Source organism: Natrix helvetica (genome assembly GCF_964273705.1).
Source record: "Natrix helvetica genome assembly, chromosome: 1".
NCBI lineage: Eukaryota > Metazoa > Chordata > Lepidosauria > Squamata > Natricidae > Natrix > Natrix helvetica.
This window is the reverse complement of record NC_138548.1, coordinates 298,659,396-298,682,544: the sequence shown is the minus strand read 5'-3', so window position 1 is coordinate 298,682,544 and position 23,149 is coordinate 298,659,396. Positions and strand designations below refer to the sequence as shown.

General features: G+C 37.3%; 1 protein-coding gene across 3 annotated transcripts in view; it reads right to left on the bottom strand.

Moving 5' to 3' along the window:
• Positions 1-23,149, bottom strand: part of RAD54L2 (RAD54 like 2) — a 58,974-nt gene that overhangs the window by 17,216 nt on the left and 18,609 nt on the right. For all 3 annotated transcript variants that reach the window (XM_081934066.1, XM_081934067.1, XM_081934068.1), the window contains exons 3-14: positions 12,254-12,452; positions 10,204-10,343; positions 8,172-8,306; positions 7,517-7,749; positions 7,122-7,304; positions 6,763-6,896; positions 5,984-6,180; positions 4,728-5,070; positions 3,995-4,172; positions 2,734-2,985; positions 1,457-1,575; positions 444-562 (exon numbers count right to left, since the gene is read on the bottom strand). In XM_081934066.1, coding sequence (XP_081790192.1) covers positions 444-562; positions 1,457-1,575; positions 2,734-2,985; positions 3,995-4,172; positions 4,728-5,070; positions 5,984-6,180; positions 6,763-6,896; positions 7,122-7,304; positions 7,517-7,749; positions 8,172-8,306; positions 10,204-10,343; positions 12,254-12,452 — 2,232 coding nt within the window. The remainder of the gene's footprint in view (positions 1-443; positions 563-1,456; positions 1,576-2,733; positions 2,986-3,994; positions 4,173-4,727; positions 5,071-5,983; positions 6,181-6,762; positions 6,897-7,121; positions 7,305-7,516; positions 7,750-8,171; positions 8,307-10,203; positions 10,344-12,253; positions 12,453-23,149) is intronic.

The window sequence follows — 23,149 nt, the reverse complement described above, 5'->3', positions numbered from 1 at the left end:
CTTCTATCAAAATAAAACTATGCAGGGTACAAAAAGTATGATTGTTTGAGAGAACTGATGCGATACACGAATAGGGAGAAATACATTTAAAGCTACTTGTAACCAAAACATTATTGAAAAATCTTTCAACCAATCATATAAATAAGACGACCACATGCTTCTACCATGAAAAAAAATCAAGAAAAGTAGTATTTTTCAATGCTGGAGGCAAAAATCAGAAGGCCTCTGACAGCAGTTTCTAAAAAAAAAATATTAAAAGGGATGGGTTTTCAGAAGCTTAGTCAGGTGCACAGAGTATGTCATTCCATGCATCTGGTGAAATGAGCTGTCTTTCACACAAGTCTTTTCATTAAATTTGTTAGTTTGAAAAGGTGCTACCAGATTGTATGAAATTTTTTAAGATCTTCCCACTCTCTAGAGAGTGAAGAGCATGCTGTACTTACTATAATAATTCACATTTCGGATCCAGTTATGGTTTCCTTGTGCGTCCAAGCCTGGGGGAGAAGGCACTGGTCTTTTTGCCAAGAAATCTTCAATGACACACAATGTGGAAAGGCTTTGGCTATAAAAAGACAAGAGTTTCTTTCAGACTGACAAAAAACACATAAATGCTTAACAGTACATCGTAAGTGGTAAAAGTCTAAACTCTGTCCACACTGTCAGCCAATTTTATACATGATGATTCCATGTAAGTTAACCCATCCTCACCGTCATATGCATGGCCCAATGGAAGAATAGGAATAGGGCAACTATTTCAAATTGAAAGAAGAGGGTCAAGTTAATTGTTAATATATACGTAAGAATAATGATGGCATGCAGAATAATTTCGATATTATCAACTGAAAGAACCCAACCATGGAGATCTACTGAGAGATATAAAAGTCTAGCAGATTCTTTCCATTTTTTTCTAGTTCTTTTTCTAAATTGTTATAGTTCTAAATTTCTCCCGCAAAAAAGTAGGCTCAGATTGTTCTAGACTACATATTTTTGCTTATATCGTAAAAAAGTGGTCTACAATAAAATCAACAGTAGGCTAGCCAACAGAAACATAAAACATATGTTTAATTCCAAATTCTAGTTGGCTGGCTTTGCTACCTTACAGAATATCATCATTTTACAAAAAGTGAAGTAAGAGTTGAAACCATGTTGAAAAATGCCTCAAAATCAAATGCAACCATGGCAAATCTTTTAAAGGTAGGGATACTAATACAGTGCTCTTGCTAGGCGTTCTCCAGTTAGGCTGAAGCCACTGTCATTTTAAAGCATCTTTTAAGGATAATCTTAAAAATGTAGGAAATCAACAAGGGGTTTATTATTGGTTAATCAGCAGAAATATAATGAAAATTCTCTTTCTATGAGGTAATGTTTTAATGAATAGTTCAGTTGAAATTAATAATATTTATTTATTCACACTGCTTTACAATACAGTTTAAATATTTTCCCATAGGTTTTTTACCTGAACACCAGTAGTTTATCTCCCAGTTTCACACTTTCTTCTACTAGATGAAACAACAGCACCATCTTAGGTGAATTTTGTAAGACTCCTGTCTGATAATCACAAAGGATATCTTTAGCCTGTAGGTAAAACAGAACATCTCTTAGTGACACTTGCTACACCACAATTCAATTTATAGCTCAGGATTTCCCTAATATCTTGTGTCTCCTTACAAACATAATCAGAAACAAATCCATTCATAAACAATTTAATGCGAAGTCCTTCCAAAAAATAGCAAAACATGTTTTCTCATAAAACATGTTCCTTGACAATTTCTTTATTATTACCTAAATCTTTAACTTTAACTTTTATTTAATTTCTAGACCGCCCCTCTCCCAGAAGGGACTCGGGGCGGTGTACAGTCATATTAAAAACAGTAAATATACATAATATAAATATAAAATAAATATAGATGTGGCTGGAGGAGGTAGCAATAGTTTACTGTACAATAGTTAAAGTTAGATTCCAAATACCAAAATTACACGAGGATTTGATTTAAAAAACCCTAAACCTGCTCATTTACTGATGAAAACTAATCAAGGAAAGCGTTAACATTTGGTAAAAAGCAAGGACTTGCATTGCAGCATAGAAAACTTATTCTTTAAACAAGTATAATGGTTTTGACTCAGTTATTTAATTGGGTTCTCTTTATCCAGTTTTAGGACTTGTAAGGAGAACAGATTTAGGTCATATGCAAAAGTATTGACAATGCAAAGGGCTCTGTAAAGTTTTCAGCATCATAGAACCTCAATGTTCTTAGCTTCCTTCACTATACCTAAGATGCTGGAATATAGCAGCTTCTCTATATTCTTCCCATATTCTCATTCTAGTTAGATAATCCTACGAGCAAATCAATTAACAGTTACATTCTACAAAAGCACAGATAAAACAAAATCTCCAGATAATACAAGAAGGATCAGAGAATTGCTATAGAACAATAACAACAATAAATGGTGCGATCCCATTTGAAGCTGCAATGAGTAAGATAGGAAGACACAAGATTTTTCACAAAAATGAAAAGAGGAGCCAAAGGTAAGAAAAATACTACACAGAACTATTTCATAAATAACAATAACCTTTAAAATATTCTTTATGGGAAATGAATCTGTATATAGCATGAATGTCATACATTTGTGTACAGGTAGACGTAAGATACTGCTTCAAACATCCACCATGTTCAAGAGAAAAGGAGGAAGAAGTTTAAAAAAAACACTAAGAGTTTTGATTTTGGTACTCACCCATTCATACGTTACAACCTGATTGGCTCTTTCCTGAAATGGACTGAAGCCAATGCCCTGAATATACTTGCTATTGGTAGCCTCCCCAATTGTAGATGGCAGAGCATTGCTCTCTGTTTTCATTTTTATGCCCTGTGACTGGCAGCGTGAATTGGTACCAGCTGTGCCAAGGTCATCTACATCCAAATCTTGCTCATTTGCCAAATTTTCTTTTTGCAATGCTTCATATAGAACATCAGGGTGATTCCATATCTGAAAGGATGGAAAATTACTTGACAGTTATTATCAAATACTTAGATTATTATTTTTTATTAATTCTAGGTTTTTTCATTCATGAGACTGGTGACTATTTTCTTTACCTACAGTTATGGTTGTCTCACTGAAGGGGGTGAGCGTGAGCAGCAGTAATTTTATGAAATTCCAGAGGGACAGCCAAATTAGTCTCTTGCAGCAAAAGCAACAAAGAGATTTTGTGGCCAATCTTTTAAATAAACATATAAGGGCTGGGGAAACACTGTAAGGCTTGATGTAAGGAAAGTCTACAAGTTGGAAAAGTTTAATTTGCAAAATTATTATGATTAAAAATACAGATAGTTTTTTTATGTCATTAATATTGCTATGTTCAGGTAGTCAAAGCACTCTAAATCATAATACCCCAAGCCGAATTGCAATCTAAAACTTTGTATCACTTGTAACTGGCATTCAGAGAATGTTTAGGGAACCTTAAAAGATGGTTGTGTTCTGTAAAGGTAAAGGTTCCCCTTGCATATATGTGCTAGTTGTTCCCGACTCTAGGGGGCGGGGCTCATCTCCGTTTCAAAGCCGAAGAGCCAGCGCTGTCCGAAGGTGTCTCCGTGGTCATGTGGCCAGCATGACTAAACACCAAAAGTGAATGGAACGCTGTTACCTTCCCACCAAAGATGGTTCCTATTTTTCTACTTGCATTTTTACATACTTTCAAACAGCAAAGTTGACAGAAGTTGGGACAAGTAACGGGAGCCCATTCTGTTACGCAGCTCTAGGAATTCGAACCGCTGAACTGCCAACCTTCTGATCGACAAGCTCAGGGTCTTTTAGCCACTGAGCTACCGCGTCCCTCTTGTGTTCTGTATTATCATCATATTATTAGAAAAAAAATAAACATTCAAGAGGCAAAATGAAAAGAAAGTGACCTCTAAATAATACTAGTATCATCCTAACAATTATATTTTTATAAAACCCTAAAACACAAAATACTGCTCCCTTTTTATTAAAAACACACCTTACAACAAACACAGAAAGCTTTAAGTGGGTTCAGTCCCAGCCAGCCGCTGTTGCCTGCATCACGAAACCTATTCATGAACTCAGTATAAAGAGCCCGCTGGATTTTTGACAAGCGCACTAAGATAACGTGTTCTTCCTTATACGGAAGCTGAACTTTCAGCACATTGTGCCCTCGTCTACAGAAACAAAGAGAGAAAAGAACATTAGGAAAGAAATTTCTCAAAGTCTGCTCTCCATCCCTCTATTAGTAATGGAAAGGAGGAAGTACCAGACACCTCAGTCTAGGTATGATTATTAATAGCGTAAAAGAACAAGTGTGATCAGCACTTTGTATGTGGAGAATAATTATCCACAGCAGATTATTGAGAAATCTTAAGTGTTAGTCTGTAACCAAGTGAAATTTGGTTACAAATTTGATGACAAATATTCACAACTGAATATTTCCTTCCACATATTATACTTTGTGATGAAATTACATTTAATTTACATATTTCAAGCATTTACGCTAACAAGTTCTCGTAAATCGTTTTCATATCCCCAAATGAAAAATTCTACCAAAGCAGCCTATTATTATTAAACTAGATTTAATGGCACATGCGCTAAAATAGGACTGCTAATGATGATCTAAAATCTAAGCCATCAACCTGATGAACCAAACGCTTCCCACCATCTCATTATTTAAATACTTCTTACAAAGACTGACGAACTGGGAATGTGGCGAATGGCCTCACCTTTGTACAAAGCCTTCCAACAGGCTGTGGAGGACGTGACTGCGATACCTCATTAGACGAACATCTTGGGGGGTGCTGTCAATACACTGTCCGTTCAGGATAGGGCGCTCAAACATATTACTGAATTCCTGCCGGGTACCAAGAAAGTCGGGACGTACAAAGTCTACCATACACCAATATTCAATTAGATTGTTCTGCAGAGGATAGCCAGTCAGAACTACCCTTCGCCGAGACCTGATGTTTTTCAAAGCCTGAGAAGTGCTTGCATGACAATTCTTTATCCGGTGTCCCTCATCACAAATGACCACATCCGGTCCAGGCCGGGATAAAGCTTTCTCAATTCCTGAAAGGAAAAGAAAATGTCTCCAAAGGAATCTATTCTATTCCTAGCCTCAATTGAAGTTGCATAATTATTAGGAATTGTGCTAAATCCAGTAAGGAGTTTGGAGAAAGGAAAATGAGCTGCACAGAAATTATTACTGGATATCAGAAATCTCTGCTTCAGTTTTCAAGACAACATTGATAAGAGAAAGACACTGATCACTTCCCTGTCTTAGGCTAGGTAAGTATCATTTACAATTCTCAATGATATCCTTCACTGAATTCAATGGCAAGTGAAACTAGAAAACGTGTTCGTAATGAAAGTTTTTTTTTAAAAAAGCAACAAGCCAATGAAAAACAGTGAGAACTGGGACAATGTTAACATCTTTCCACAAAAGGTTGCACTACAGTAATGAAACATCCATCAAAACAGTTATATACATATCAGAAAAACTCTGCTTCCAAACATTTTATGTTAATAAAGGAATTATAAATTAATTAAAGAATTCATACAAACTAGAAAATCATTTTTCTGATGAAACGTGGAAATATATTCCTGAGCGCTTGGGTTTCCAAACTTGGCAACTTTAAGACTTGTGGATTTCAACTCTCAGAATTCCCTAGTCAGTCATGCTGGTGGGGAAATTCTAGGAGTTGAAGTCCACAAGTCTTAAAGTTGCCATCTTTGGAAACCCCTGCCTTAATGGACTCAGAATATCTGTCTGTTCATGTGCAAATGCTAGCAAAAACAGTTGTCTAAAGATTATATCATTTAAATGGAAATGAAAGATTTCCATTCCGTAATAATAATAAAAAATTCCGTAATAATTTCCATTCCGTAATAATAATAATAAATAATAAACTTTAATTTATAAACCGCACCCTTTCCTAAACAGGACTCGGGGCTCCGTAAAAGGAGGTTTGTGGGTGCTCACCTTTTAAGAGCTCTTGCTGACGATCTTCTTCATCCACATCAATAATGACAGGGCCAGTCTGTTTTTTGCTTTTCTTCTTTCTGCCCGTAGCAAAGGATTTCTTCAATGAAAGTAGGCGGTACATCTCATAGCCCATCAACAGTACACCACCATCTGTCACCCACTCAGTTACCACTTTGGCACGTGCTGCAGTGGTCCTGGAAAAAACAACAACAGGTAGACAAAATACAAATGGGACAATATCTATTTGTCAAAAAGGAGAATTTCACTCTGTTATGTATATTCAAAGTCTATTTGGAAAGTCAAGCTGGTTCAAAATACAATGGATAGGAAAAACCTTACTATTAACCATGGCTGTCACTAATCTTAGACTCTCAGTGAGCCTAAAGTATTTGAATTCAAACAATGTCCCTGGCTTCCGCTCGCATTTTAAATACAATACGGTGTTCATTCCCCCCCCCCTCTGTGAGCATAATATTCTTCCTATATGCTTAATACGTCTGGAAAAGTTATTTTCTTTTTTATATTTTGTAAGAAAATAAAAGAGGACAGTATTGTAAGTTTCGGAATGTGAGCGAGCTGAGATGGCAATTTAATGGATGGTATCCTACTTATTTTGGCAGCGATCCTTATTGTAACACTGAAATTAATTAGATGTTGTCATAAAGAGATCTGTACAAATTGCCAAGAGAACTTTCCAAGATCCATAAACAAGGCACAAACCCTCCAACAGAAGCAATTATAAATAACAACTCCAAAATAGAATCCATTCCCCTTACTTGTGTTCATCATTCAAAATGTGGACTTTAAAAGTGCGAGGCTGAATCTCTTTTGGGTCATAGTCAGCAGGAAGAGCTTCTGGCGCTGGAAGCCACATGTTGAACTCTGCTAACCAGTTCTGAAGAGTATTTACCTGTAAGAACAATGGCAAGAAAGAAGAAATGGGATCCATTAATTATATATTTCATTCTACCAATATCTTAAACACTGAAAAAAATATACAAATATTTCATGGATATTTCAAAATGTAAAGAGGCAAATATAGAAATTGGGGAAAATCAAAACTTGCTAAGTGTTTGAAAGGAAACTTAGTTAAGTTAAACAAACTTAACTAAACAATTTTGTACAGCCTACTTACAGGTACAATTGCCAGGACGGTCTTTGCTTCAATATGACGGAAAAGTACTTCCAAAAAGGAGATGACTTGCAGAGTCTTGCCCAGCCCCATGCTATGAGCTAAGATGCAGCCAAACCCACTGCTGGTTTTAAATCTATCCAGGGATTCCACCAAATTATCATACAGGAAACGAATACCACCAATCTAGAAAGAGTAACAAATGGTGTCAAAGAGATTATGGATGGTTACTATCAAATTAGTGGTTAAGCATCTAATTTGTAAATGCATACACACATATTGCAGGCAAAAAAAAAAAAAACCCACCTCTGCCGAGGTTTACAGAAATCAATGACATGTCACAGTAGAAGACAATTTGGTGACGATTATGTACATTTCTGCAGCAGAAATTTCAATACCTGGTGAGGCTTTACTGCTCGTGCAAGTTGAGGAGCCAGATATAGGTCTTCCTCATTTGGTGGATGGTTGATGTTAATAATTACTTGCCCTGAAGCATCTAACTGATTTAGAGCATCATTCACATGGGCACCACTGCTCTCTTCAGTATTATCATCATCGCCTTCGTTGCCAGAATCACTGCTGTCTACAATATGGAGGGCTTCATCGTCTCCTGAACTTAATTCTATCACTTCTGCAACACAACCAGATGTAGAGGATTAGCATATCCATTATATTTTATAGCTAAATATGTAAGGTGACTTATGCCCCTCTGTCTTCATGTTTTACACTCTAGGAAAAACTGGAAAAAGGTAAATAATAAAAAATAAAATAAAAACGAAGTGTGAAAGCACTAGTGGCTGATTCTGATTAGTACTGAGTTACTGAACACTTTGTAATTATTTGATTATAGCATAATTATGCCGAGTCAATTTCTTAAAATTTTATATGTTTGTAAAAATGTTTTTCAAGTTGGGAATGTTAGAGGGAGTTACTGATTATTAGAATTCTTAAGAAATAACATTTACTTGTGTTTTTTTTTAAATCCTACTGACTGCAAGATATAAAGATGTTGGAAGCCATAATGCAGAAATAAATTTTTCCATATGTTCTTACCATCTTTAATGCTGTGGAGTCTTCCTTTGGAGTCGTCCTCACTACCACTGCTGGTGCTGTCTAAGCAGATGACCTCTTCATTTAACACTTGGGGGGGAAGCTGAGCAACTTCTGCAGTTCTTAAAGCAATTTCCTCTAAAACCAAAGCAATAAACTCAGTACATAATGAATGGAAAGAAAAGCAGACTAAAATTGTTCTCACTTCAATTCAATCCTACTATCAATGTTTGACACCACTGAAGTATCCTAATTGTACCAAATTTGATACAACTGATTATATAAGAAGCTACTCTAATATGCTTCAAGTAATGCTTTGCCTGAAGTTAACTAGTACTTTTCTTACTGCATTCTAATTTCTTTTGGTAGAGTACATTCATCTGTTTCAGACTCCAATGTTAGACGAACGCATTGTTCAAACTATTATCAGGACATTTAAAATGAATTTGAAAAATGTCATATCTGGAATCAATAGCATAAAACTGAAAATTAATTAAACATGCATATTTCCATTTATATTCAACATTTAAAACATGATAGAATTGTGGATATATGCCCTTCCTCTACTCCAAACATAGTACAGTGATCTAAACATAGCAAACAACTTTCCTTTGGGTTTATCTTCAATAATTATTAGAACAAATGCTTGCAATTTGTCTATATTAGCATGCCCTGAACTTGTTCTATGCTGCAGGGCATCTAAACAAAATGTGAACAAATGAAATAGAATTTGTGAGATTTGTTGTCAGGACTTTTGCAGTTTGAAGATGAGCAGCAAGTTTGGCTATTTTTATTTTTATTTTCAAATTGCAGAGACTCTTTCTTCATTTGCTAGCATGAAAAGTAAACTCTTTCCATGGAGCATTTTGAATGTCATCCAGGTTACACAGAACAGGTGCAAATAAAATCTGTTTGCTCATTAGTCCTGCTGCATTGCTGAATAGCTCAGCATTGAGAAGGCCACCCACCCACTTACTTCCTTGCTCCAAATTTGAAAGCGGATAAGGAAGCAGAACAGAAGACTGTCCATACTGTAATTCTAAAAGTACCACGGAAAGGAGTCAGAGGATGAATAGACAGGTCATATCAGTCACGGTGTAATGCCTCCTAAGGCCAGTTTGAAATTATGGATATTGGAAAACATCCAAAGCTTTACTACAAGCATTTGCATATATGGCTCTATTTTAATGTGGTCTAAATCTATTACAGGTAATGCTATTTCACTGGGTTGACATACAGATAATGCTTGCTTAATGACTGCCCTGTTTAGGGACTGTCCGAAGTTATGATGGCGCTGAAAAAAAAGTAACTTTGCGACTGATTTTTGCATTTATGACCGTTGCGGCATCCCACGAACATGTGATTGCCAGATGCACATTTTACTACCGGCTTCTGACAAGCGTATTTAGTGTAGAAGCTGGCAGTAAAATTGCAAATCATGATCATGTGATGTCTTGTTTAACTGCCATGGGTGATTCACTTAAGGAGCACACTGCTTAGTGACAGAGTTGCCAGCCCCAATTGTGATCATTAAGCAAGAACTACCTGTATATTTTCAGCCTCTTCACAAAATTTAGAGAGATTTTAAAATGTTGGAGTCCAGTATTTAAGAGGAATTAATAAAAGAATAGCTCGCTTAACATAGAGAAGACACCAGGTCTTCATTCCTCCCTATTCTCCTCACTAAGGGATAAAAAGGAATGGGTCACTTTTGAATTCATGAAGCCTGGAACAATTACTAATGGGCTTTAAGACACTGTACATTTTCTATAAATATGTAACAACTTTGATCAAAATGCAGCTATGAATTTAAGCTATGAATTCATTGATTATATTTCTATGTTATGAGTTACGCTTATACTGCCCTCTTTTTTTTGCCCGGGGGGGGGGAGGAGAAGGGGGCAGGCAAGGCATGAATGTAAGAATAAAATAAACACTAGGGAACAAAGTTAGTATGCTGACAGGATTAAGCATTATTATTTATTACATCTTGCTTCAGTTCAGCTTTTGGTTCAATACTTTGTGTAAAGTTCACCTGGGAGAAACTCTAAAGGTACAGTGGGGATGCTGGCTTGGTAATCCTTCCTTTGCTGCTCCAGCCGTTTTCTTCTTTCCAGTTCCTCCTGTTGTGCTGCTTTTGTCACAGCCTCCAACTGGTCTTCCCGCAACAGTTTTCTGAATGAAGAAATTCAGAAAAAAATTCATTATTTCCAAGAAATATATCAATGCAGTTTCGATTTGCTCATGTCAATGGCAAATAAAACCTGACTTGCTCTTTGTCAAGCAAAGAAAAGGACCAGAGTCAGAAAAGCTAGCTATTTTTTACTCGTAGGTGGAAGGCAAGTGCCACTGTATATTCCATGAACTGGGGAGGTGGTGGTAATATTTGTTTTTAGCCTAGTGTATAAGAGTAAAATGAAACTAAGGAAGTTGCCAGTAAATAAGTACCTACATTGTTCTGTACCATTAAGGACAGGTGAGAGTTTAAGGCAACAATAGAACAGAATGTATGTGTAAAAAGGAGATGTTACCTTGTCTGGTAACTAAATGTCAGCAAGCAAACAACCAACCAACCAAGCTCAGAGAGCATCAAGGCTTCCACAGTTTAAGGCAAAGCAAGTTAGAAGATAATGGGCAATTGCTTTATATATCAGTTGCATTCCAGTTACAAAGAAGTGGAAAACAACACATGCTTAAAAACAGCGCAATAAAAAAACATATTGGAGGCAAGCATGGAATTGAGGAAGAAGACCCTTGATTGCTGCTGTTTAAGGGCTGATGCACGATGTTAAGAGGGAAGTTAATTATGACTTGATCCCACCTGCCTGGGCAACTTCCATCCAGTTTCCCATCGTCCCTTCTTAGGGAAGAGGATAGAAAACATGGTTGTTTGGTAGCTTTAGAAGGTCCTGGATGATATGGATTATCTGGACCCCTTTCAGTCAGGATTCAGGCCCAGTTATGGGATGGAAATGATAACAGTTGTTGATGATGAGAGCAGGATGGGGATAATGCCACCATCCTTACTCTCCTTGATCCCTCAACAGCCTTTGGTACCTTTGAAACAGCCTCCCCTTGCTTTTGGCACGCGATGGCAAAAAGGTTAGCCATCGCTGACCAATATTATCCATTGTATCACTGGAGTAGAAACAATGGAAACACAGCTGTATGTGCTCCATGTGACCATCTAATTTCACTATTCTGCCACTCAAAGTATTTACCTCTTATGGGAACATATGGAAGGCAAACAGAGTAGAATGCTTGCAGGAACTAATTTTGCAGCATTTTGTCATTTGAGACATTACTCTATCCAGGCAAAAGTAGGGTAGCCAAAGCATCTTACACTGTTGGGGAAAGGGTTGAGCATAAATGAAAACAAAGCAGGGACATGTTCAAAGGACAAATAGGCTTGGTCCAAGTGGATCAGATCAGGCACATGGGTCAGAAACGTCATATCGCCGGTATAAAGGGAAAGGGATCAACTCTTTCACAGGGTATTACAGAAACTGAAATCTCAGTACAGTTATGATCAATTTTCTTCCCTGGAGCCAGGAAACCAGTTCCTTAGAACAATTATCCGAGATGCTTGCAATATTTCCTCACCAACTGGATTTTAGTTCCACTTTGTCTAGTGCTCTTGAACACAGACCATCGTAAACCTGGATTCAGGAAATTGTGCCTGAATATCGTGTCACTAAGTATTAAAACTCTAAAATGTTTTTAAAACATTAGAATGACTATGGACCTCCGCTCCTTCCGTCAGAAACTCAAAACCCACCTGTTCCAGCTAGCCGGCCTGGCCTAATTCCAGCTTTCCCACCTCAGTTTTATTTTTAAATTTTTATGATTGGTTTTATGGTCTAAGTTTTTAATTTTTATAAATTCGTACAGGGGCTATTTAATCTAATTTTAGCTATGTATACTATTGTTTGTATGGTTTTTAAATTTATACCTGTACACCGCCCCGAGTCCCTTCGGGGAGAGGGGGCGGTCTAGAAATCTAATTAAATAATCATCATCATCATCATCATCATCATCATCATCATCATCATCATCAACATCATCATCATCATCATCATCTTTACCTTATGTTCCTCCTCATGTGAGAAGGTTTCTGAGCCCTCTTCTTTTTGGTGTCCTCAGAGGCCAGGCTCTGGTGCTGATTCTGCAACAGTTTCTCTGCCTGTTCACTCTGAGATGAGGTAGTTGAAGTAGAGTGCTGCCATTCTCCATCTTCCCCATGTTGAACAAGATCACTTTCAAAAGCTGCTTCACGGGATTGATCTGTAAAGAAAATGTTAGAGTAAATTGTGAACAATTTCCTTTCTTTTCACATTTGTAACAAACATGGATCTTACTGAAAGAACAAATGATTTCTCAATCATTTGACCATGTACTTCGCGTTTACTTCCAGCTATTGGAAATGCTGATGAAACAAAACTCTCCAAATTCTTTTGTGAACCTCTCATATACAACCACAAAAGTTCTGATATCATGTCAAACCACAGCTGGTCCTTGACACAATAAATAATATGTAACTCCTGCAGCAAATAATTCCAGTGTTGGTCAAGTATTGCCTAGTGAACAAACTGTAACAGAGGGAATTCTTACAGGAAAAGAAACAGGGAATGCCAGTTTGAACAAAGTATCTTGGGTAGTTAATGTAGCAAAAAAGGCTATTTTTGAAACACATAGTCAAATGCAGCTTTTGGAAAATGTTTCAGTGAAACTCCATGAAACATAAACAACATGGATGGAATGCTACAGCTTCGGTGTTATGGCAGCTCAACTTCCCTTTCTCCTCTGTTTTTCCAACTATTTATGACTAGTTTAGTATGAGTGCATGGAAGATACCCATGTTCCACAAACATTGTTTGAAAGACCATGTGTTAGTATAAATCCAGATGTGTGTAGAAGACCAAGTTTATCTATATTTGTCAAAAGTCACTGTGTACCAAAACTCTCTTTTAAAACCAGTGTTACTTCACACTGCTTTTTCAGAGTACTCTCTCTGTTCTGGCAAAGCCCTTTAAAAGAAATGAATTGAAAGGAAATAGCTGCTATTTTACATTCCCCTAAGTAAAAAGTGTATCTGAACCAAAACTGACCCTCCTGTTTTTTTCCTGGAAGCACAAATCAGGTCACATTGTGAACTTGATACATTTTCTAAGACAGGGACTTTAAGGATTCACGTGGAGTGAAAATGTCACAACAAATGAGCTCATGCTCATTTAACTAGAGAACTCCTAGTACTGAGAACAGGTTTTGGTTTCCTTGAATTTTCTCAGAGTTGTTTATATCAAGTAGCATTGTTCCAGCATATTATATCAACCAAGGTTTCATAATACGATATGCAGCATTTTTACCCCACTGGCTTTTCTGCTTCATTCATAATTATGTAACTGGATCAAAAGAGTGCTAAAATAGGGCAATAGGAAGTGGTAATAGCAGTCCATGTGATTTCATTCTGCAGGCTGAGTCATCACGCCAATGACTTCCCCAGAATTAAAAACAAAGGGATAATTCATGCAGAATTCAAAAGACTGAAAAAGCAAGCATTAGTGAGAGGAAAGAGAGAAAGTCATAATTCACAGACATTTGCTAAATCCTTTGTGCTGCTTATACGCATATTTTCAACAAAATTAAATAAAAACACTGATTTAGCAGAATATTAGAGTGGGTATCTCCAGTATAGCCTTGCCCTTCGACTATATGAGATGATGATACTGCAAATATTTACTGTGTTTATTAGATTATTATTAATTATTATTAATTATTATAATTATTATAATTATTATAATAATTATAATTATAATTATAATTATAATTATAATTATAATTATAATTATAATTATAATTATTATTATAATTATAATTATAATTATAATTATAATTATAATTATAATTATTATTATTATTATTATTATTATTATTATTATTATTATTATTATTATTATTATTATTATTATTATTATTATTATTATTATTAATTATTATTATTATTATTATTAATTATTATTATTATACCCCAGATTGTTTCTACTCAGAGGTCTCCCAAAGCCATTTATTTTTTTCTCCCAAATTTTCAATATCCCTTTTAAAAAAAACTTCCCTAGTGTGCATACTTATTAATCCAAAATAACATATATCCTAAAATTTAGTTAGTTAGCATATATATTATGCATATATATACCTACATATATATATACACCCTCACAACATGAATAAATGTGACGATACCTCCCGCCTACCAGACATCTGGAAACCAGCCCTAGTCAACAAATCAGCCCCACCCACCACCCAGGCCATTACAACACAAAACAACAACGGACACAGAGCCAGCACCAATCTGCATCAATCTACCAATCATGATACAACCACACAACCAATCAATCCACTTACTGAAACAAAGCCAGCACTCCACACACCTCTACCAAGATTTATAGAAAGACGGCAGCTCCAACCACGCTTTAAGCCAAAAACACCAGCCTGAAGATGGCGAGTGAGACCTCGCCAAAATGTTGCCAAGACAATCTCAATCTTACATGGGAAAAGAGCCGAATACAACAAGACCAGCATACCTACACCCGTGAAAATCTACGAATACACACACACACACACACACACGTACGGTAGGTAGGTAGGTAGGTAGGTAGGTAGGTAGATAGATGATAGATAGATAGATAGATAGATAGATAGATAGATAGATAGATAGATAGATAGATAGATAGATAGATAGATAGATAGATGATAGATATAGTTCCATTATTATTTTGAATGTCATATATGCTAATAAAACCAGTTTTGCAATGTAATGAATTCTGGACAACTTATTGTGATTCATGAAACAGACTAGTGTGATTAAAATGAAAGAAAATCAAACACAAAAACTCCATGCATAAAAAAAACTAGTATAGTAAGGAATAGCCCGAATTACACTCCTGCCATCAATGTGTTACTTTGAAGAAAGAGTGTTACTTCAAATATAAGTAAAACTGGTACAATCTTTTTTATGTTATAATGATATGCTATCAGCAAACCAAAAGTAAAAGAATCAACGTCTATCTGATGCAAACATGAATCCAGCTAATATCGCCACTCTATATAAACAGTATATAAGAACAGCTTCTTTTGTTTCTGAATTCAAACAAGCATCTATCCTAGTTACAGAAAAAAATTGCTCTACATTATCAGTTGAAGAGATTATTAAAGATGACATCTCAAGTTGAGCTCGACATTTAAAGACTTCAGGTCTTTATCTAGTTTCCTTGGTAACAGTAAGGAAGCGATTTGTCATTGTTTTCTGAATTGGGTCCTTTCTGAATTCCCAGGTATTTGGGGGTTAGTCTTATTCAAACACTGAATCTCATCATGTTTAGGGTTTTCTTCTGAGATCAGGCAATACAGAGCAAGAATGGTATATCCTTCAATTTCATTTATTAAATAAGTCTACAATTTATTCCAAAGTGTATATGAGAAGAAGACCAGAAATGATTCAACAATTTGTCCAATCCTTATTTCATAAAATGCAACAAGAAGGGGGGGAGGGGAATATTAGCAATTTATGTAGAACAAAGGTGAGGAAAACAACCGATGCTGTTTTATTATCTGTGAAAATTAATTAATCTCCCCCAAGGATGGCAAATAAGACATTTCTGGCAAATGTCAGATTGCCAAAGCCTTTCTAAAAAACTCTGCACTTCCAAAAGACTGTCTAATCAAAGTATAGTCTCACTTCTTCAGACAACTCAATAGCTGTAGGTTCCTCCTACTCTGGGGAGAGACCTAACAAAGAACTAATTATATAAAGATTACATAAGGTGACACACCTACCTGACCCAGATATGCTCACAGAGCAATTCTTTTCAAGTACGTCCAGAATGATAATACAGCTAAAGGAAATCTTCAGTATAGTGCTTCTCTCTATGCGAAATACTGCATCATCATCAATAATTTTGATACAAAAAAGGAGTCTCAAGCTATATTGATTAGATTCTTCATCTCAATGTCATTTCATCCTCACATTTCACCAAAAAACCCTTAGCAGTAGTTAAATTCTCCAGGATATTTTTTAAGCTTGTGTCGCTACACAAAAATGCTGAATGTGTCCCTTAAGAGCTTTAACTATTAGCCATTTAATTTGGAAGAAATAATCAGGCACACTAAGGTAACGCTTCCAAAATAGAAATTCAAAATTTTGTACCAATATATGCAGCATAACTAAATATCAAGTCATTCCATTTGTTCTTTATTTTAAGTTGCCTTTTTATTGCAACAGCTTAAAAAAAAACCATCCCACCACTACTAAAAATGAGAGTGCTCATAAACATTCTCTGGAAGCATTCTTTCCATGTGCCCAAGACACAGCAGAAAAATTTTAATAGTTTTCCAAATTATGTTGCCACAGGCAAGACAAAAGTGAGGATCTTGTAATGCACTCTGCATGGGGCTACCCTTGAAGGGCATTCGGAAGCTACAACTGGTGCAGAGTGCAGCGGCAGTTCATGGGGCCCAAAAAATGGCCAATGTAACATACTGCTATGCGAGCTGCATTGGCTGTCAGTCTGTTTCCAGGTACAAATTCAAGATGTTCGCAATCATCTTTAAAGCCCTTCATGGCAGGGGTCCAGGCTACTTGAGGGACTGTCTCATCTCCCTGAGATTGGCCCATCCCACCTGTGCTGGCAGAGGAGCATGCTGCAGGCCCCATTGGCCTGATTCATCTGGCTGGTGGGGTCCAGGAGAAGGTGTTGACAACCTTAAACACTCAAAGAGTCACAAAGGTCCTAACCGGAAGCCCCCCATTCAATTCTGGAGCTGACCGGAAGTCCAGTTCCCCCACCATAGAGTCTCCTCCTAGTGTGGTGTCCCTTGTCCTCTACCTGTCCTAACTGAAAGCCCTATCAACTGTGGAGCCGACCGGTAACAGGGACCCACAGCAGAGGGATAAAAGAGCCACATGCAGCTTCAGAGCCACGGGTTGCCGACCCCTGGCCTAAAGACATGGCTCTGCCAGTTAGCTTGGGACTCCAATGGGGAGCATAACAGTGGATGTGGTTGATTAATAACATCCCACCTCCCTGCTCCCAGATTTTATATATAAAATCTTTTATTACTGTAAGCCACCCAGAGTTACCTTGTTGGGAAGATGGGTGGCTAATAAATTTTATAAATAGATAAAATAAATACATAAATATTTCCTATATGCTTCTCATACTGCACTCACAATCATGATTGAGTGCAAAATAACTGCTGCCTGAGCTAAAAAAAAAACCAATCAAAAACCGATTGACCAAATACATACATACATACATACATACATACATACATACATACATACATACATACATATCAAGGTGCTATTCTAGAGTGAATGATAAAAACTTAGCTGGATATAATGGATCAGAATTTGAGCTACAGGTACCAGTCAGTTATTTCTGAGTGATATAGATCTTTAGTTAGGGATAAGTGTGGAATAAGGGATAAATCAGCCAAATAAAAACACTGGAATAAAAACAGAGCAGCACTTCCCACCAGGTGTTAGAGCAACCAAACTAACCTAGCCCAGTGCTTGCGGGAAGAACTATGTCTTCACAATCTTCCAGAAGGCTAAAAGGATCCCTTGAATGTCAGTTTGGAAATTCTTCCAAAAGACTGGGACAGCTAGAAAGAATGTGCATCTCTAAGGTCCCATCAGTTGACAGCAGTTAAGGAAAAGGAGTTGGTGCATCACTAAACCTCCCAGATGCTCATATATTGGCTCTCATTTCTGATCCAGTGCTTGCAATACTCCACAACACAGTTGTTGCAAACAGTGAAAGGTGAGGGATAGTGATTGAAGCAAGTGCAGGGACAAATCTATTGGAACACGACAGAAGCATCAGTACAAGATTTATAATGGCAATAGGTGGGGGGGGGAGTAGTGGACCTCTTTCCACAGTATCCACAGGACCTTGCTATTTTCAGAATGTAGAAAGCAACACTGCACTATTTTGCCACAATCTTACTCTTTTGGGGACATGGATGCAATACATGCAGAATAGGCACAGGGCTTATGTCACAGTAATTTGGTGCTTTCATTGATACTACTATTCACATGCTTCCTGCTCTGTGGAAACCACTATTCTCCATGGCATACTGCGGGAGGGGCCACTGGTGGATATCATCAATGCTGATTGGTCCATAAACTGAGTGGAAATGTGTTGCAGCCATGCCTCTACTCCTCCTGCCCCAATTTCCTCTCAGTCTATGGACCAAATAGGCTGTTTCTTTCAACTCTCCATAGAAAGAAAAAGTTTAGTTTTAGCATTTAATTCATTTGATTGGCAATTCCAACGAGTGTGGTCGCCATGGCTTGGGCAACAAGAGCACCACTTGAGGACATATGTAGGGCAGCCACATGGGCTTCCCCTACACCTAGATGTTTACACATCAGCAGAAGCGTCCTTTGGACGCAGAGTGTTACAGCTGGTAGTGGCCACCACAGTCGCTACGGATTCATAGGCTTTCCCACCCCCCCTTTAGACGGTAGCTTGGGTACGTCCCACCAGTGGCCCCTCACACAGTATTCCATGGAGAATGAACATTGGTACTTACCTGAACATCGCTTCTCATGACATCTGCGGGAGGGGCCACGTCCCGCCTGAATTAGTTTTCGTAGAGGACTAGGGAGGGGGTGGCCTTGTTGTGATTTCTTTTTCAGATCATTCTACCCAACACGACATCAAGAAAACTGGGGCAGAAGGAGTAGAGGCGTGGCTGCAACAAACTTCCACTCAGTCTATGGACCAATCAGCACTGATGATATCCACCAGTGGCCCCTCCCACAGATGTCATAAGAAGCAACGTTCAAGTACCAATGTTCAATTTGCTCCCTGAGACTAGGGCTTTTGGGAACATGATAAAGAGCCACCCTCCAGTAGTTTAGCTTTTGTGGTTTTAACATATCATTTGTTTATTGGATGCCAGCGATGCTTACTCTACTTCTTAAATGTCACCCAACAGTCAGAATATAATTTTTCAAAATGAATAATAACCATAATTTTATGTTATTATAGATCTTATAATATTTTAATAATCCATTGTTAATTATTTATATTCTACCGAGTGAAAGCATTTACACAGGACATTGGATGCACTACTCAGAGCGCTGTCCAAAAAAACCCCTTAAAAAACTGCTAAAGAGTACTCTTTACTCTCAACTGAAAAAGCATTGTCCCAAATTAAAATGCTAGTACTTCTAGTTGTCTTGTTTTAATATTGTCTTGACAAAGAGAGTCTATGTGGTTTCAAAGAGACAGAGAAAGAGAGAAAGAAAAGGAAGGAAGGAAGGAAGGAAGGAAGGAAGGAAGGAAGGAAGGAAGGAAGGAAAAAGGAAGAAAAGAAAGAAAGAAAGAAATAGAAAGAAAGAAAGAGTCATAGATTTTCTTTTTTAAGGAGAGTGTCTAACAGAAAAGGCAGTAGATGTAGCACCCACGGACAATCTGGAACATTCAAAGGTCAACTTCAGTGACAGGCAACCTCTCTTGGGATTCCAAGATTATGCAAGCAGAACAATGTCCCAAACACTCCAAGAGCTCCTATTCTGACCTCAGTGCTGCACATGGGAGAGTCTGAATTACATAAATGCTGAAGGCTGCTTATATAAACGTTTTATGAATGTGTCTAAATGTCAAGATTTACAATCCAAAAGAGACTAACTTGCCAATCTTATCAAGTATAATTTAAAAAAACTCACAACACTAACCAATGCAGCAGATGACAGTTTCCCACAAGAGTTTAACTAACATTAAGAAATGCAGTTCAATACTATGAATTTTATATTCAGACAGGCTAAAATATGTTAACGTGCATGGATGTTTGCTTAATTACTTCTCTACAAAGTAATATGAAAGATTAATGTGGAAGGAAAATGACAATGGAAATGGCAATATTCTCCTTCCTTATGAAAAATTTAGATTTTATAAACTTTGTCCCGAAAATTTATTCATCTTAATATGATAATTACCATAATAATTAACTCATAAATATTAGAAGTCAACCAGAATCTACAATTGTAGACTTTTAATGTTGAAGCAACTGCTATAAAAACTGACATTTTTACATTCTGTTCTTCTCTTAATGTTCTATGAATAGCTTTGGTCACCGTGACCCAAATTATTTTCCAGTCTTCTCTGCAATGAAGTTTCAGTGACACGCTGCCACTACAGATACATGCTAGATGCTTCTCAAAGCAGTTAAGGAATTTTTCAATTAAATTCCAAAATACAAAAAAAAAAAAACCCATGAAGAACCTATTTGGCTGAAGTCATTTTTCCATGCCTTATATTAAAAGTCACAACCGTTTAAAGTTGTTTTTGCTTCTCTCTATTCATACATCTTTGCTGGGTCAATGTAGATATTATTATTCATTTTGCAGGATACTGAATAAAGAGGGGAAGCAGGTATTGTGCATTATGTAATGATTACAAAAGGTTTCATTTTAAGTAGGCAGCTATTACTATATTATTGGCTGCTTACTAGAATAGACCAATGAAAGATAAAGAAAAGGCGATTAATGTATATATTTCCAAGCCATTAAAATTATTTAAAACAAATAAATGGTCCCACACAAACCTCTGTAGCATACTTTAGTACACAACTGTCATCATTGAGAAATCTGATACTCGATCAGCAAAAGAACTGAATGAAAGACAAATTATATTTGAGCCTTCAGTTATCACATCTCCCTTTACATATTTTTTGTGGTGAACAAGATGTGATTTTGAAACAACTGTATTATACTTTCAGAGTTCTTTTTTTCAACAGCTACTATAGCAGTTCAGCTTTGCAGTCATCTATTTTTATAAAAACAATGACATCTTTTGGGGAGATTAGATTTTAGGGAACACTTAGTATATGACACTGCTGTGTTACTCCAAGCCACTGTGCACATTATCGCTACCAAATACAATAGCAGAGTTGGAAGGGACCTTGGAGGTCTTCTAGTCCAACCCCCTGCCTAGGCAGGAAACCCTATACCGTTCCAGACAAATGGCTATCCAACATCTTCTTAAAGACTTCCAGTGTTGGGGAATTCACAACTTCTGGAGGCAAGCTGTTCCACTGATTAATTGTTCTAACTGTCAGGAAATTTAACCACATATAAGCCTCTATATATTTCAACACGTTTCTATGAATTTTGTATTTTTCACCAGTCACTACGTAGTAGTTCAATTTGAAGACAGTGATAATTTGGACAAAAAATTATAATATAGAGCAGAAACAGAACGGTCTACAGAAGGAGTCACTGTACACAAGGAGCAATTTCAAATAAATGTCAAAAAAGTACTTCTGACAGATAGATTGCCTGACATATAGCCATTTGTTGCTGTAAGTTTGAGGAAAAAATAGCCCACATAAACATAAAAAGAGAGAGGTTTTTAGGATTAGTAAAGATCTTGAAAATAATACTGTTATGCAACTACATCAGTCATAAAAAGCATTTTATACAGCTTATAAAACAAAGATATTGAGGTCATTTGACTTTAGGATCAGGTTAAGACACAAAAAGCCCCAAAGTCCATTCTAAAGGCATTACACTCAATCAAGTTTCCATTTCATGCTTAAAAACACTGAGAAGAAACAGTTTCTTTCCAAGTTAATTGTTACTTTGTACTCCAAAATCAATAGCAGAAGATAGTAATATATATAATAAGAGCAGAAATATAAATATAGTTTGCTGTTCAAATACTAAATTATTTTCCATATCAAGATTTTTTAAAGTCATGAGGCTCATCTTGTCTCTTCCAAAAACTAAGGAAAGAAACACCATAAGTGAACAGGTTTCCTTTTAAAAGTTTTTTATGCTTTGATACTAACTTTTTCCTACAATTTAGAACAGCTTTCTTATGTACGGTAAAATCACAGAAATGGTTCCAGTAAATAAATATAATATGTAACAATTCGTTGTTTCATAAGAACAGTGGAACTAAAACAGTTCAGGAAGCAATTTGCAGATACAGAAACAAATCACCAATATTTATTATCCAAGATTGTTAAATGTCCATTTAGTAATTATTTGATTGCCACACTGCAGCTCAGGGGCTTCTTGGCATGCCATGGCTCTGGGGTTCAGTATATCTTACTCATCTTCACCTTTCCTCTCAGGAGGAAAGCACTGTCTGCAACTTGGAGAAAAAGCCTCACATGGTCAGTAGCTGCCACGTAAAGGACCAGATTGGTCAGCAGTGAGAGCAAGAAGATGGCAAAGGGGGGGGGAGATAAGCAGGTAGGAGGAGCTGAAATGCCCCTGCAGTCATAACCACAGGCAGATTGTCAAGCACCTGAATCTTGATCATGTGATCACAGGGATGGTGCAATGGTCATAACTTTCAAGACCAAGGCGAAAGTCCCTTCATAAGAACTTTCTTTAGGTCAACTATCTTTCTATGATATGCCCTGGTCCAGGAAATATAGACTGTATGAGAATGCTCACAACTACACAAGTACAGCTTTTAAAAAGTGAGAAAGGAACAAAATATTTATCTATTATAGCAGTGATGGTGAACCTATGGCACGCGTTTTAAGCGTTCTGAAGGCTTCAGGGACCATCCAGAGGCTTCCCTGACGCCTTCGGAGCGCTCAAAACGACACTCCAAGCAACTTCCGGTTTGCTGGGAGGGTCGTTTTAAGCGCTCCGAAGGCGTCAGGGAAGCCTCCAGATGGTCCCTGAAGCCTTCGGAGCGCTTAAAACGACCCTCCGAGCAAACCGGAAGTGACTTCCGGTTTGCACGGAGGGTCGTTTTAAGCGTTCCGAAGGCTTCAGGGAAGCCTCCGGACGATCCCTGAAGCCTCCAGAGGGCTTCCGGGGGGGGCGGGGAGGCTCTTTTCGCCCTCCACAGGATCCTATAAAGCCTCTGGAGCCTGGGGAGGGCGAAAAAAGCATGTAAAAATGGGGGGAGCGCCTTTTGTGCGCGCATGCGCACTGTGGGGGGGTGTCA